The sequence below is a fragment of the Diadema antillarum genome, unplaced genomic scaffold (assembly GCF_040938485.1).
Source record: "Diadema antillarum isolate AM-2024a unplaced genomic scaffold, OU_Dant_1.0 scf00000221, whole genome shotgun sequence".
Taxonomy (NCBI): domain Eukaryota; kingdom Metazoa; phylum Echinodermata; class Echinoidea; order Diadematoida; family Diadematidae; genus Diadema; species Diadema antillarum.
This window is the reverse complement of record NW_027271110.1, coordinates 250,041-267,891: the sequence shown is the minus strand read 5'-3', so window position 1 is coordinate 267,891 and position 17,851 is coordinate 250,041. Positions and strand designations below refer to the sequence as shown.

At 39.6% G+C, this 17,851-nt stretch overlaps 1 protein-coding gene across 1 annotated transcript; it reads right to left on the bottom strand.

The window, feature by feature from the left end:
* Nucleotides 1-11,061: 11,061 nt before the first annotated feature.
* LOC139724552 (cathepsin L-like peptidase) lies at nucleotides 11,062-17,843 on the bottom strand. The gene is made up of 6 exons (XM_071635685.1): nucleotides 17,607-17,843; nucleotides 15,704-15,859; nucleotides 13,953-14,177; nucleotides 13,116-13,281; nucleotides 12,372-12,477; nucleotides 11,062-11,259 (listed from the first exon to the last, which is right to left on the bottom strand). Exons 1-6 carry the CDS (start codon nucleotides 17,841-17,843, stop codon nucleotides 11,160-11,162), a joined length of 990 nt encoding a protein of 329 aa, XP_071491786.1. The 3' UTR covers nucleotides 11,062-11,159.
* Nucleotides 17,844-17,851: the final 8 nt, after the last annotated feature.

The following is a 17,851-nucleotide window of genomic DNA, read 5'->3' as shown; positions in this document are numbered from 1 at the left end:
AATGTGAATTTGGTTGATTTCCCTTGAATCTTTAAAATCAAGATGTCAACAAGTGAAGCCATCGAAAAAACAAACAAACAAACAAAACAAAACAAAAGAAAACACGCACACATACAATTTACGTGAATCTCAGAGAACGGCAGAAGTCGCTTATTATGTAACTATGTAAAGAAATATAGTCCATTTCATGAAGTCTCTCATAAGTGTGTCTTATGAGCGAACAGGCTGTCAAAAGAACTTCATGAAACGGAAACCTAGACTAGGGTTCAGTGGGATCAAAATCTTACTAGCGCGAAGAATAAGTCGTCGTCCAACATCCATCATCACAGCAAAGCATCGTCCCCTCACACTGAATCTCAAGCGACGTACTGTGCCGGGCACACGAGCAAGTACATCATTCATTCTACTGGTCAGTTGTCCCCGAGAGGTAAAAATCTGGCAGACTGTTTGTAATTGAATGAAATGGAAGAAAGACCAATGATTAACAATGCCTAAGTGATAGTGACAAGGAACCTTGCAAAAACGAGTACAAATACGATGAGAAGCATAATGATCATTTCTGCATTTGTACACTGTATTTTGGATTAGAAAACAAATAATGCCCTAATGACGGGGGGGGGGGGGAAGCTTCACGTGGTTGTATGTACGTTTAACTATTTCAGAATGCTGGCCTGCTTGACACTCCGTGGTATACTGTTTACAAAAAAAAAAATGAAAAACAAGTTATTGTTTGTAACGGCATTTTCCAAAGAGCGCACTATTGGTGGAATGATGTCACAAAGATATTCTAACATAGCGCGCTTCTCCGTACGGTCACTAAGGACTTTTCGATTGTGTGGACGTGGCCGCCAGTTTCGTACAAGAGCGGCTATGGCTGCAGTCCATTCTTCACGTCCGCGGTGTTATCACCCGATTTTCAGTGCACACCGTAAAGGCCGTGTCACACCATTCCGGGCAAGCTAGGCGGGCTTGTGGCGAGGAGGTAGTTTCCAGCACGTAGAAGATTTTCAGCGGGCGAACAAGAATGTTTGCAATTTTCATTTATGCCTTGTCATACAGTACGGGGGAACTTCTGCGACTTGACTTGCGGGGAAACAAATTTACTCCCCGGAGCTCTCCGCAGTTGGTCCGCACCTGACAGTATCTAGTGCGTAGTTGCCCGGAGGTGCTCACGCAAGTCCGATTTAACCGCAGCCAAGTTTTGAGCATGACCAAAACTTTTTCCGGGTGAGTCGCGGGAATGCCCGTAGAACGCCAGTAGGAGACCTTTAGCGGCAGTACTTCCCAGGCAATTCCCACGCAGGTACTTCGAAGTCCCGTATGCAGCCAAAATAATGAAATTCTGTGAGATTTCAGCCATTCCATTAGAGGAATTCCTTCACTGAGTTGTCAGCCCCCACGCGACTGGTACAAAGGTCACACAGTATACTCGCAAGTATAACGCGTCCAGCAAGTAAGACACATGCGCTGACTCGCACAAATCCTTTTCCGCCCTCAGGAATGTCCGATATGCTAGAAAATCCCTACACGTAACAAGCCCGAGTAGCTTGCCCGGATAGGTGTGACAGGGCCTGAACACGGTTGCGGGTAAAAAAATATGCGTGCGCACCTCCGGGCGACTACTTTTGAAATACATGCTAGGTACTGTCATGTGCGGATCATCTACGGGGACCTCCGGGTAGTCAAAATTGTTCTTTGCAAGTCGCACGCAAGGCTGGTGTGACACGGCCTTTAGCGACGTACTGCTATGACGTCATGGTCCCCTTCCCCTCGATCCAGCGGGCTGGCGATTGGTTGCGCCACGCAATGACGTCATCACGTCATGAATCCGCGGTGGCCGTGAAATTCCTGGAACACGCGATTCTGACGTTAGACGTGTTGGAGAACCTGTAACGTGCGGAGTTCCTTGAAATGACGTCAATTCCTCGACGGCCACGTCCATGAGGTGAAATCCAAAAGTCCCTATCAAACGACCGTTCACAAGCCTATAATCTTGAGGAGTGTATATCATAGAATTTGTGACGTCACAAAGCAATTCTGCTTCGCCAAATTGTGGTATCGCAACCGGCTTCAAGCGGTCACTGTAGTGTCCATCCACAACATCACATCCACCACACGACTTCTTGCCCGCCTCACATTATTATCTTCCTCCCGAGTCTCTTGTTTACATTTTTGTACCTGAATGTAAAACATATTTTATATAAGCCTACAATGCCTAACTTGGAAGTGTCTTAGAAAACCTGTGGGCCTCGGTGCGTCCAAAAATTATATTCTTTGGAGTCACTCCCCCCCCCCCCATTCTTTTAATCAGAAACTATCAAGTCAAAGTATATTTGTGTAATACAATGCATAGTATAATGGCAAATAGCCTACACATAGAAGTATATAAGTTCCAGTAAAATCAAATGTCCAATATATCGATGATGACATGGATCAGTGTATTGTTGAAAAAAGATACAAACGATCAAACTGTACTTGTGACGATTTTAGCCCCTAACTAGGGCCTAACCTGATATTTTTTTGCCCTTATCTTGCACAGTCAAACTCACGAGATCAGTGAACGTTAGAATTGATCAGGATGAAGATTTAGACATTTAATAAGTTGTCACATTTTTCTCTGCATGTTCTAATCAATGTTTTCACTAACTCCATTTCTTCACATTACAATGATGTCTCAAAAATGCATATCATTAAAGCAAAACGATCAAAACTCTTCCCCTATAGCAGGAGCAGGAGCAGTGTGCCACGACGTGATATTCGAAAAGTAAACGGTGGAAATGATTTTTATGTTTGCTGTGTGGGAGATGTTGTGTTTTGCTAAAAGCATTTCGTTAATCCCCTGCGTCTGATTAATTATTCTTGTTGTCATGTTGTTCGTTTTAGTCAACTTGTCAGCTGTTCAACTCACACTGGTGATAACTTCCTGTGTAGGGAGACGTACAGATGAAGCGGTAAACTCGGTCGTCTGCAGGCCGTGATCTCCCAAGTTGGCAAGGATCTTGAGACACAGAAGAAGAATTTTAGTAAAACTGAAACTTATGATTAACGTGCCACACTATCCACTTGTTACATTATCGATTCCTGCCTGATTCGGTACCTTCAAGCTTGTTAACAACAAAGAACTCATTCGATAGACCGACTGACGGATAAGGCAGGGCTCGACACTAACGGTGGCCTGGTGGTCCGGGGCCACCAAAAATGCACGTCGGGCCACCAAAAAAGGTCGGATGTTTGCCTTTGGGCCACCAAAAATAAAAGTTAGTGTGGAGTCCTGGATAAGGTTATATCATTTGCACTTACGATGTACTTCCTGTTTTACAGAATACGAAAGCTACAACATTTCCAAATGCGGTGGGTAAAATTATTGGTAAATTTTCCCAGGACAGTTATCCTACACCCATACTTCTAAGATTATGTCTTCTTTGCTGAATATGAATTTCCATTTTCGGAAGTGATCAACAATCATAACTATGATTCATTCATTTCATTTCATTTATTTCATTCTTTCTTTCTTTTTCGGCAAACATAACACGAAATGAGTCAGAAGATATAATATAGGCATGTATTCGACTTTACATGGTAGATAACGGTTAACAAATACGAAATTATACATGCATACCGGCAAAATACAAAGTTATGTCTGAAGAAAAAAGAAGAAGAAAGAACTGTGTAAATTGTGAACCACTCAAAGGATTCTTGTGAATATATTTGTTTACAAAGACAGGACAGAACAGGACAGGACAGAACAAGACAGGTCCAGAAACACAACGACATTGCATGACTTTACGGAAGGGTATACCGCTGTTTATGTTTATGTTGTTTCTGTTGTTCTGTTACTGTTTCTGTCCCTTGTTTGCGTTCTTGTCTGCTATTTTGTCTTCAGTTCGTCAGTCTTGTCCATCCCGTTTTGTCCTTTACAACCTTTTCTTTAGTAGTTGTCTTGCTGTCTAGTCCTGTTTTATGTTAGTTCGCGTCTATGTAAATGTATTTATTTGTTAATCTAATTTCTAGTGGGCTTCCAGACTTCTTCCACTTTGTTATCTGTTTGTATATACGACGGTTCAATTTAGGATTTTTTCGTTGATGTTCTTCTCCAGAGGGACCCACATACTACAAGCTCTGTCTTTTTAGTGGGTCCCTCCATTTTTCGCATCTAAAACAACGGTATACATGTTTTTCGCTTTGATCACTTATGTTTCTTTCTTGCAATACAATGTATGATTACTTTAGGTCCTCAATTGTTATACTCTTTTTATTTCACTATGTTCTACTTACCTTATTTTCTGTTACAAAATGAAGTGAAACATATGTTTTTTGTTGAAAAATGAAATAAACTTTGAACTTTGAACTTTGAACTTGAACCATGACAGTAATAAAACACAAAAGAATAATGGAAAGAAAGGAGAGAAAGGAAAAGGAAATGAAAGGAAAAGCCAACACGCTGAACATCGGGATCAGAAGAGGGAATTAAAGTGCTTCAGAGCTCGAGCAGCTGAGCAAAGTTTGCACAAATAAGATAATGTAAAGAATACACAATGATGAAATCAATGAATGACGATGAACCCTTAGGCTGTAGAGACGCTCTAAGTAATGAATTGTATATATCTTAGTATGAATTAAAAAAATACTTACGCTTAAACGAATTCAAAGATAAAGAATTTTTTATATCACAACTTAAAGAATTCCAGAATCTAGGGCCCGTGTATATAAATGTATTTTGAGCCAAAAACGTTCTCAGAAGGGGTAAATGAAACTCATTAGATCGCCTGGTGGGATAATCATGAAAAAAATTGATTTCGTGGAAACATTTATACAAAAATGCTGGGAAGTGAATTTGTGTTATAATTAAATGATTATTGTCTAATTGCATATTAACTTCCTTTCAGCGCTGCCTTCTGTCTATTTCTGCTTTTAAAACGTCTAAATCTATCGATTCGAAGTCCCCTTACGTCATGTACGTACAGAGTTTGACACAAGCTATTGCTTCTTGCGACGTCGTCAGGTTGGAAGATCGCAGCATTGCCGCTGGGACGGTCGACATTGTAGTTGTCTGAACCGGTTGAACTTCAGCGTGTGCAAACTCAGTCCAGACCGTCGGACGTGTGACGCTCTGCGTGCTGCCGGCCACCGAAGTGATGCCTTCGCAAGACGTACAAGGCAGGACAAAATGCATAGAGAGTTTTCTTGCAAAATTGCCTCCATCCAATTTTGCTAAATCCTAGTAGATCATTGGTTTTAATCACATAATACAATGTTTCCATTCAAGATCCTATCATATTTGATGGTCATAACCAAAGGTTAACAAAAATGACAATCAAAGAAAAACTTCCTGAAGCTTTCGTGAATATTACATCATGTTTATACTGATTTTCATTTTATTTAGGCCTATTTGTAAGGAAAGTCTCGAAGGGTAATAACTATACATATTCTAAGAAGGCTCATCAAGAACACTTTCCCCTACCCTTTCTTTGTCAGTTGGTCTGCTTGGACTGTTTACTTACAGTAGCTACTAGAAACCTTGCCTGACATAGCAACAACTTAAAATCATTTGAGAATCTGATCCTCGGTAGCCATATATGCATGCCACTGCAACTACATTACAACTAATAATCAGTTCCTCTTAAAGCAGCGTATGACTTACTGGGGATATTAGTCCATACTTACACTATATCACTTGATTAACAGATTCACTTCTGTAGAATTTATACAAGTTTTATTCTTTTATTCCGCTTTGTTGAGCACCCAATGATACATTTTTATTTATGCGAAACTGCTTCATCATCATCATCCTCGTTCATTGTGATTTGTAATATATTTTGAAAACATTGTTTCTCATCCCAAACACTGCAAATTCTCAAACTCTGTACTCTGTATGACAAAGGTATAGATTTCAAATGCTTGTAAAGTCGATCATCCGAAGGTCAGGATCACAGGCACCGTCCATTCATGTAAGTAGGCCTACAAAATGTACTTGGAAGAACCTGATCGGATAAAGGCCGCGTAACACTAGAGCGTACCATAAAGTCTTGAGATATATGCATGATTAGTGTACACTGCAGTTGAGATAAATTTATGCATAATATATGAACACTTTTGCTCCCCCCCCCCCATAAAGAAAAAGAAACAAGAAAGGTAAACAATTCAGAAGAAAGCTATTTTTGTATTAGAGTGTGATCCCCTGTGATGCACAAATACAAATGCTAAATGAGCAATAAAAATAACTTCAAGATTACACAGCAATGTTTTGATAACACAACAAATATCATGTAAACTGCGTGTATCACGACGTTATACCGACGATTGTCCTCAGGCATTTTGTCAGGTATTATGTTCTTACCGCAAAGGCACACAATAGACAGCAAATTGAATGCCGACATGATATGTTCCTGGCAGTTCTGTTCGCCGACAGCGGTGCAAATGCTTCCGTGAAAATCAGCACAGAATATATCACAGGGTTTCTTTGATTAGACGCTGAACTAGGGACAATATGCACGTTTGAATATCATTATTCATTTATATTGCCAGAATGATAACAAACAGGAATCATCTGGAACGTTGGGCCATCATAACTAAAGTAAATCAAGAGATTAATATCACGCTTTATTACAGCTAACGTGCAATATTGATGATATCACCAACGTGATAAAAGTGTGACGGCCCCGCTCAAACGTGATGTAAAGCGAAGAGATTTTATGGGCACAAGTGGAAGGAGTGCAAGGTGGTAGCCGCGGCCGCGCAAGGGAGGTGCCATTTTGAGTAAAGGAGCTTGTCTTGCCTGGATCCTTTACAGTCGCGGAGCAGTAGATGGCAGCACACTGTTCAAATGCGCTCAACTAACTTCGAAGCAGTGTCATTCATGTGCCGTTCTAGTTACGTCACAATGTTCATGTAATGATGATTCTAATGATAGTATTCGTAATGGAGTATGGTTCAAATGATCTTCTAGTCCGTGGTCAAGTTTTTATGATTTTGTAAATAAAAAGGGAAGACAAGACTCTTGTAGCAGTAATCTTAATGATACTGATATTGATGATATCGTCGTGGAAACTTTTATCTAAACAATGAAACATAGACCCCGTTTACAGTGCGGGGCTGGGCCGAGCCGCGGCCGAGCCCCGCAATTTTGTCCGTTTACAGTGGCGGATCCAGAGGGGGGCGCAACCGGCGCACGCCCTACCTTTATTTTTCGTTAAAAACAAAAGAAATAAAAAGAAAAAAAAATGAAATGAAACCCGGAAGTGGTACCAAAAATAATTAGTCACGCCCCCCCCCCCCCTTTACAGAATTCCTGGATCCGCCCCTGGTTTACACTGCCGGGCTCGGCCGCGCTTTTGATTCAAACCTTTCAATATTTTGTCGTAGTGGCGCTCTGCTTGTAAACAAACGCAATTTGGTATTGTCTGGTTTTCAGACCCTTTGCCAACTGAATTCCGTGGCGACGAAGTCGCCGTTCGGGCAAAGGCCTTTGCCGAAGGAAAATCCTTTGCAGGACAAAACCACCTTAAACTATACTAGTTTTCGACGTTGAGGGGGTTACTATCTTGAACAGCGAAATAGTGCAGGCAGAGGGTTTGGAAGCCAGACTAAAATTGGCCGCGCATTGGCCCAGTTTGCGTTTACACTGAGAAAAGGCCGGGCTCGGCCGCGAAACCACCTCCAGAGCGTGGCCAAATGCGAGGCCAATTTTGGCCTCGCATTTGGCCTTTTGCGCGTTTACACTGAAATGAAGGTGGGCTCGGCCGCGGCTCGGCCGCGACCGAGCCTCGCACTGTAAACGGGGTCTATATTGCTTATCGGAAGTAAACATTGATTTGTCCAAAAAAAAAAAAAAAAAAAAAAAAAACACCACCCCCTGATATGAATCATAAAGTAGACGTGAACCTAGATTGCCATCAATTTCCTAATCAGTTTGTCTTTTCTGGGTACACATATCAATTCCTATAGTGTCTGTAGGTGGTAGCACTGTTATTATAATCTTAATTGTATTTTTCCTTTACTCCAAAATGACATGTTGTTTAAAATGATGATGTCTTTACTATACATGAATCAGTTCTACGTGTTTGATTCACGTTACATAAGATTTATTTTCTAGTGGATTACATTATTTCCATTGTTATACTTATATCTTATATCACAAAATACGCATTGTTATTCTTGGGCATTTTACGCAGTTGCATAAAAGTTAGCATATCTTACTATATACTTTATGATCCTTACAAGTTCTTTTCTTACAAATGATCAAACGATACTACTTGAGAAACGTATGCTTTGTATTTTGTCACAGCTTTGGTTCGATGGAAATAAATGACAGATGGAATTGATCTGAATTGAATTGGACTTTATTGTGGGCGAGGTGTTCAGTTGAACCCGAAGTCCGAGCGGTGAAACAGTTCAGGAACATTAGTCTTAACCGGGGAAGAATTCTGTTGGTCAAAATACATGACAATGGACGTTGGATGGAATCTAAATGATAGGGGCATGTATATATGCGAGTTGCACAAAAACAAAAAGACACATGTTAGTTTTTTTTTTTTTGCTTTTTTGTGTTTATATTTTCATAAGGAAGATTTCAAGTTCAGGGAAAAGCAAAATTCCAAGTTAAATTTTCACAATCACGCAGATTTCTATTTCAGCACTATTACATTGAAGGCCATTTCCATATTCACCGTTACACTTCATGTTCTTATGACTTATAAAGGCCTGCAGAATTTTGTTTTTAAAAGGTTTGAAATAATCAAAGGCATTCTTACGAGTTTTTTGTTCCTTTATTTCGACATTGACATTTCTCTATTATAGTCCCTATTGGGATCTCAAGAGTCTCTCCCCCCCCCCCCCCCCCGATTCCGAAAAGTCTGCACAACTTATTGACTTAATGCGGACGTAGGGGAAACACTAGGCGGAGCTACGCGCTTAGCGCTTTACTTGTACTCTCCTTAGAATTTTCGCGCGTGGATCACCGAAGTAATGTTCTTCATGTATCACCTTGAATTACAGTAGGACATTTCTGTTGTCAACTATGATTAATCATTTCGTCGACAAAATCGACCATGCGACAATGATCTCCGTCTGAACCTAGGACTGTTTTCGAGGAGCCCCGATCGTGAGCTATTTTAAAAGAATGCGAGATTTTCTGAGTGTAATGATACAAGTGTGAGAAGGTGAATGTTGTTCGTAGTTGGTGAATAATGGGCGCTACATCTGATGACGTGACTTCCCCGATTTCTATTGTTTTTCCATTTTGTCACTCTCTAGGAATTTCTCGGTCATGATAAATGGAATCATATCTAGACGCAAATCTGAATGTTGAATCGGAATGAAATCTGTATATCTTATACATATCTTATATACTATATACACACACAAACATGAACAGGTTGTTGTTTCACTTTACTATCACATTGACTAACGAGGAATTACTTTTTAGTGGATTGAATGATTAGTCGCTGATGTAACGAGTTTCAGATGCATGTACATGTGTGATGAAGGCTATCCATGTAGTGAACACACATAATATATATTATCTTTTTTTCCAGTGAAGATTGTGGTAATAACAGGTACGAAGAGTTGCCATACAAAATCAGCGATCAAGCATGCATGTAGTTATAGATATGTCTGACGCGTTTATACAACTGTACACGTTTATTCATTGAAAAAATCACATTGAGTTTTTTCTTCATGTTTATGTTCCAGTGCCAGTTCAAAAGTTTATTTCCACTTTTTTTCGACGAGAACATACATCTCACTTTCTTTAGTGACAAAAATAATGTAGACAAGACAAAGTGAATTGGACAGACTAAACAATTAATATAAAACCTCATGAAGAGTCAAAAAGGCGTAAAATACAAATTGCATATAAATTTCATAGACAGATAAAAACACTAAAATAAGCTTTAGAGCATTGAGTTGTTCTTTTACAGTTTCAAATTCTTTTGACTGTAGAAACCTACTGAAGAAATTTCAGATTGGTGGATATAAAGGTAAAAACGTAAGATGATATCGTCATATTTTTTTCTTTTTTACCAAGATATTGATTGCGTATAATATGTGAGGATTAAAGTCTGCTTTTTGCCAATGGGATGCGCTTTGGTTTGGTCTGTTTGGGTTTGGTTTTATTTCTGCATTTTTTTCTCTCCAAATGCAATAACAAATGAAAATAAAATGAAACAGAGTATGCATGTAATAAAAGGGAGAATAAAACACAAAAATCAATACGAGAATTGTCAATTTCGTAACAACATCATCCTAAAAAACATATGAATTAACATGTTCACGCATACTGTAATCGTATGTGTACCAATAAACCTACATATATGAAAAAAAAATCTTGATAAATTCAAACGTTGTATACCTAACACGTATTCCTATAAACAAAACAAAACAAACAAAACAAAACCAGCGACTGCTTGTTTTAAAGGGAAAAAACACACGCAGCACCATTGACTACAATTAGATAGAAGTGCTGGTGTATGCAAGTGACAGGTAAACATCAACATGGACAGTTATCCCTTTCATGTCAAGTCCTCTCCATCTATACTATAAAAACATCGGTGTTAGATTTAACACCATGGGTGTCAAATCTAACACCGATCAAGCTTCAATAGAGGACCTCATCCACAGGTGCAGAAAATGTATTGTGACGGTGTTAAAAAGTGTTCACCTGCACTTCGTGGTGTTAATTTGACACTGGCTGGTGATATTTTTGACACTGCGCTAGTGTTAATTCAATAATGACACCGCATGGTGTTGATTTGATATTGGTGGTGTTAATTTCAATGGTATAACACCCGTCCAGCTTCAATAGGAGACTACACCAACTGGTGTTACTGTGGTGTAAATGTGTTCACACATTTTTTTTCAAAAATCAAGTACTTTATCTGAAAATTCTTTATCGTCTTGTTGAAATTCAAAATTAACAAGAAGTGCAGTAACTAAGGAACGATTCAAAAAACACTCGGAGGTGTTAATCTAACACCATGAATGAGCACCGGAAATTTAACACCAGCTCGGTGTTTCATATTTAACACCGGACTCTTTGCAGTGTATTATCTTTCAATCCATCTCTCTTCCCTCTAGTCAATCACGGTAAAATGAGACATATTAAAACGTTGGATAAGTCATCTTTATCGGCATTCATCACGGAGGCGGCCTTTCATTCTTGTTTACACAAGGGGGTAGCTGGCTTTGGTGGCTATACCACACTGGTTATCCTTGTTCCTTGACATCCAGATGTAACCATCCATTCCCCAGCTCGTGCCCCAGCTGAAATGGAGAATATAATTATAATGAATAAAACCACCGTCCTTCAGTCACCAATAAAACTTTTATACGAGAACGGTGTTTCTATATACTGATTCGCCAAACGAGTCAGCCATCATTTTTTTCCTTCTCCAGAACTGCCAGATACACACATTTCTATGCGGCTGAGTGGAAAAGGTCACTAGGGATAATAAACTAATAATAAATGAATCTTGTCCAAAGTTGACGTCATCAGGAAGTTTCGAACCTAGAACTTGCTGTTTAGAGATAAAAAATCTAATCAAGATGCCACTGTGCTTCCTGATGTTAAGAAGTCTCATACGAAAGTTCAGGTGCAATTTCGATTTCAGTTTGTATTCAATTTATTGTTTCATATTTCTAAACTATGCAACTTTAGGCAAATGAAGAAAACATACATCCGTTTAAAATAGTAAAGAGAAATATTTACTCCAAAGATTACAAATAATTAGTATTTGAAATAGAAAAAGATGATGGAACATGAAGAGGAGGAATCTTGTTGAGCTGCTACAGGTCAAAACCTTAAAGGGATGGTATAGCTTGGTTGAGACGGGAGATTCAGATTTTAGCTTTTTGCGAGATGATTATAACAACTTATATAAAATATTAAAAAGCATAAAACTCTAACAGGAATTCACAGTTTATTCGACGAAAATCGGTTCTGAAATGGCTGAAATATCCATAAACAAAATAAAACAGTGTTTCTTATACCCACCTTTTATTAGGACTATTTCAGAACTGATTATCATCAAATAAGTTTTGAATTTCTCTTAGAATTGTATGCTCTTTAATAAGTGCTTTCTCATTATCTCGCAAAAAGTTAAAACCTGATTCCCCATCTCAACCAAACCTATACATCCCTTTAAATAGCAACGAAAGGGATATGCTCTAGACCAAAGCAAATTATCCATTTTCCTTGCTGACTGAAAACGTACCAGTACACTATTGTTCCATCATGTAGTTAAGAATGTAGTAATAACAACAGCGCTTCTTTCCACCAACAGAGAAAAATATATTACTGATTGCACATGATGAAGCGGGGGTATTAACAATTAAGAGGAGATGTCGGGGCGTATGATGTCAAAAAATGACGTCACCTGTTCTTGACGATCCAGTAGTCGTCGCCTTTGTCGGAGGAGTAGCCAACGGTGAGCACGCCGTGAACAAGTTTCACCGAGCTGCAGTTGGGTTCGTTGTAAACACCTGTCGGCATGAGGACAAAGTCAGCTCAGATCATTCTGAATTTCTCTTTTACATCTCCACCACAACCTATTTTTCCTACGAAAGACCCTTTTCGCACTAAAATCCTGGAGCATGTGGAGGGGCTATCCATTGGCTTTTTCTAGTTTCATGCTGTGCGCCGTGCTCCAACGGAGACGGTATAACAAGAATGAGGCATTTCAGTTGTACTCCCGTCGTTTTGATTATTATTAAAATACTCAATATGCCTTATGTGCAAAGTCTTGGTAACTGAACTTGTTCGACGACGTCCGCCAATGAATTCTCACCGGATATTCATACATCTTTTTTTTTCCCTTTTAATTCTACAGACATAAAACGCTCTTATATTCTGTCTCTTAAAATTATTTGTGTTTTGCTTGAGTATATTGCTGCATAAAACTGAAACTAGCAATACAATTATTTTCAGACTCTGGATGGAGGACCCATTCGTACACAGCTTATAACTCTTTTTCTTCACGGCCAACTCTCTTTTTTACAAATTTGATTTACTGTCTTTGGTACGAATCAGTTGGAATATAGAATATACTAAAAACTGATGTCACAGGTTAAGGACGAAATTGATGTCACTGGTGTAAAATATCACCCTACGGGAACCGCACCTGATTCGTAATGCCGGAAAGAGACGTGACTGGCATCAATGCCAACTGAAATGGGGCCCACAGTAGCAACAGCCTCCTTCAGTGCGCTCTCGTTACCAGATGCGATGTTTGTGTAGCCAGTACAAGTCGCACCCACGCCCGACTTGCTGAAGCGGCATGGACCATCCTATTGTAAGGAGAATGCAGACGTCGGGGATAAACAAACAAACAAACAAACATAAAAGCTTGTTCAAATTTCAGAGGTGTTTTGGGTGTAAGAAATGTTGCACTCCACGTTCAATATTACTTTAATGGAGAGGAAAAAAAAAAGGAAAAACTGATAAAACAGATGAGAAAGCCTTAAAAAAAATATAGATTCTGGCCCATTATCACGAGTGGGGATAAAGGGTAGGGGGACAGGCTAATACGAATGGCACGTAACTAGAATTTTTATGGAAGGGTTCAGAATTAGAAAAAGTGGACCTTTAAAGTTCAAGTTTATGTTCAGTTAAGTTATTCTACACAATTGGGGCGCAAATGTGCCACTTCCGGGTTTAATCAGGTGACAAGCAAAAAAAAAAAAAAGAAAAAGAAAAAAAAAGGCTCCTCCATGTAAGTGTTTTTTCTGGGGTAACTACAATGGCCTCATAAACAAAGATGGTTTCTTTAACAAATGAAAAAGGGGCGTACACGCCCCTTTCATATTTCCTTTTTATTTCTCTTATCTTTTATTTCTTTATTTTTTTTGCTGCTGACAAACGGGGGAGGGGGAGGGGTTCCGTGGAACCCCCTGACCCTCCCCCCTCCAGTTAGCCCCCCCCCCCCCCCCCCCCAGTTACCTGTCTGGGTAGCGCTCACCTGGCCCTCGTACGGATAACTCTCCTCGGTGTCGATACCATTGCTATCGATAACGTATTGAAAGGCCCGGACCGGCAAACCACCATTGCACCCGTCGTTGCCCTCGGGGCCAGAACAGTCCACTAGGTTCTGCTCGCTGAGACTGACCAGCTTACCAGTCTTCCTGAACTGCTGACCCTCCAGGGAGCCAGTGGCACTAAATGCCCAACAGGACCCACAATGTTGCTGGAAGGGAATTGACAAGAAGCGCTGTTCATTATTATAGACCTTTGTTTGTGGTGGAGGCCATCATTGATTACCACGGTCCATGACCAAACTCATTTTTTTTTTCACAAGCACCAATGTGGAAAAAAAATGGTCTACTGAAATGGTTTGTTGATTACTGACATCTGTTGCAAGATTACATCCTTTTGTGCTTTATATTAGACCACTGTTCCTGAATTTCTGTGACACAAAACTATGGCGATTGATTAATGTTGCCCAGTGCATTGCTCTTCTTAGTTGGTTCTAGTTGTGTTTCCGGGACTGGCATTGTGTTCTGTTCACCACGTGAATAAAGGCCTACTTTGTTCTTCTCTTTGCGGCGTTTAAACAGCAGCAACTTTTTATTCTCCACGTGCAACTTAAACTGCAGTGAGACATTTCACTGTCACCTCTAACCACAGCAATTCTTTTTCTTCTTTTTTTTTCCTTTTTTTAGCCCTTATTACCTCCGCCAAGGGGGGAAGTTATGTTATCATCAGGACTGGTTGGTTGGTATGTCTGTTTGCACAACAGCTCGTAAAGTTGTGAAAGGATTTGAATGAAACTTGCACGAAAAGTTGATGATGACACGAGGAACCGATAATTACGAACTTGTACATTTTGATAGTGATACGGGAATTTGTATGGATTTTTGAAGGATTTTCCAAAATTTTTGCCACATAGGGTCAATGCAATTATTGTGAGCTTGAGCTGCGCGTACTTGAGGTGTGCATAACGCGCATGCTCTGATCGGATGTGGCGCCACCTTACGGTAACTTGAAGCTGATGACATGGATGACGTAAACAAAAAGGCTTCAATACTTGGAAATTGGGCACTTTTCAGCATGCGTCTTTATGGGTAGAAATGAGCCGCTTGGCGGAGTTCTGAGCTCTCCGAACGCTTTTGTAGCACAATTTGTATTCTCGTTAATAAGGAGATAGATGGATAAATGGATAAAGAGAGAAAGGACGGGAGACAGAGGAAAAGAGAGAGAGAGAAAAAAAAAACAAAAATCAGCAAGATACAAACCTCAGAACAAATGATTCCAATATTCTCTTAATATGATCATAATCATGTTAGTGTACAGCTGTTATAAGCATGGTATAGGGGTAAACCTTTGCAGTGCAAGCGATGCTCTCTTTACTAGGTATGGCCCTGTCGTTTTAACCACCAGTACCTTTCCATTGCTTTTTTTAACACTCAGGTGAAGAGAGGTATATGGTAAATAAACATTTCAGAAAAGGACAAATAGTAATAGGCAAAAGATTAAAGGGATGGTCTGGTATTGAAAGAGATTATAAATGGGCTTTTAATCTTTAGCGAGATACCAAGAAACCACTTATGAAATAGTAGTACAGAGCATGGAATTCTAAGAGGGATTCAAAGTGTATGTCGATAAAAACCCGTTTTGAAATGGCTGAGACATCCAAAAATAATTCAGCCGTGTACACAAATAGACAGATAGGCATAATAGGCCTACATCAACACACAAGCCTCTAAAACGTACCTGGTTCTTCACAGCTGTAACGTATCCTTTGGTGCGCCAATCAACAGAGTCTGGAATTTGAACATTCTCTGGGGCCAGAAAAACGGAACCAGTTGTTGCCTTGCCGGAAATGTTACGTTGGTATCCAGTCATCAGTTCCACAAATTCGTGATTTTGCTGTCAAAACATAAACAAGTTTATGGTGAACAACTGCGACACAGCATGTTGATTAAGTAAGTAAAACAAATGCTAATAACTTGCTTGTCAAAATGCATATCTTGTTCGAAGCAATTGTTGTGAAATCTGAAATGATCTAAGCACATAACTTATGCAATTGAAGCAGTAAAGTCATACTAGTATTAAATTAATAATGTTATGGTTCTTGTTTTTGATGTCATTTAGCTTGAAATAGCATGCTATCAACAATATTAGTAGCGTTGTCATACACGTAGGGCCTATGCCGTAAAGCCACGTCAGCAAATGTATTGTATTTATAATACACGTCGTTGTTTGTGTTCATGTGTCAATCACCTCCGAGAGGAGAAAAGAAAATATGAATACACATCGCAAAAAAAATTGAAAATTTTGAGTTTACTCTACTATTTCTCTCTTATCTCAGTAATATTTGACGCATGTTTGGTATCAACAGAAATGTTATCAAATATTCTGTGACATATTACTCCACTTGTGTTGATTATAACTGACATGGTGACACGACATATTTTGCTCCTGCGATAATTGCTCCTTTCTTGTTTTCCCAAGGTTAGGATTAGGGTTGTGATAGGGTTTTAAGTTTAGATTGATGTGAGAATTAGGATAAGGGTTAGTGCTATGTTTGTGGGTAGTTTGGCTTTAATAGCGCGCACATATTTAATGTCAGCAATTGTTGCAGAAGCAAATGCCATCGAACGAGTTTACAGAGGCGCAGTACTTAAAAATATTACGGGTAAGGTCAAAATGGAAAAGTTTCAAAACGACCCAAGTTTAGTGAGTTCGTGAATTGTTGTTTTTTCCCGTCACCACATTGACACAATTATAGGTCATAGACACGGAGTGTTGATCAGAGGCCTGATTTGCCTGAATTTTCATCTTTATTGTCATAGAGATCTTTGATTTCACCAATGTTCAGTCACTTCAGTGATTTCAATGACAATGTTCCTGCGGAGAAGTCCATGGCACTAAACAATTGGAGTCATTGCTGGCTTAAAGAAAAAAAATGCAGTCTGCTCTCGCATTGCTCAAGGATCGAAAAACTCGTACACCACTATACTGAGGACAGCACTACTTTTAATGATATAATACTGAATCAAAATGTTATCAGAAACAGTACAACAGCGATTGTTCAATTTTTTTTTTTTCAGGGAGTATAGTATGTGACTATTAACAATAGATCATGCTACAGTAAGAGAAGAAAACCAACTCACGTCTTCTGGTCAGGTAGGTTTTGAAACGCTCATGAGCTGATATTTCCAGTACAAAAATTATTCGGACTGCTTGATCTGTCAAAAAGTAGTAAGGTAATGGTTCACTACTGCAATGCTTCAATGTGCTGGTCAAATGATAGAAAGTGAAAAAAAAATATCTTCATTAAAAAAATAACTCTTGATAATGACGGAATGTGACCTGAGTGCATATGCAGCCAAAACCGGGACAAGTTTGCCCCCCAGCTATTCCATGATACATCTGAGACGCTGCTCTGCGCACGGCACCTAGGTATTGGCGATACCGAGAATTCGAGGAAATTTTGAAGCTTTTGCCATTAGTCCAAAAACATTTGAAGAAAAATTCAATCAAAATTCTTTTCTTTGAAGTTGCATTCGAGCATCTAGTGTAGGTCAATTATATTATAATCGTGACTTTTACACACAAAGTGTTCACATTCGGTCAAAAGTGACAAAAATGAAGACTGAACGGGTCTTCTCACCAAATCAGAGTATTCGTTGATGCCAAGCTTGTACGTGAATTCGCCGAGGTCGTATCGGACGTTGTGCTTGGTGACGAACTCGAGGTTCTCTCGCCAGATCGAAGATCTCTTCGACTCCTCAAAGTCGTCAGCGTAGACCTTACCGAACTTCAGCTTCCAAGCCGTCCATTCCTCTTCGAAGGCTCCAAACACGCCCAGGAGACAGGCGGACAGGACGAGTGCACTCAGGTATTTCATTACGAAGG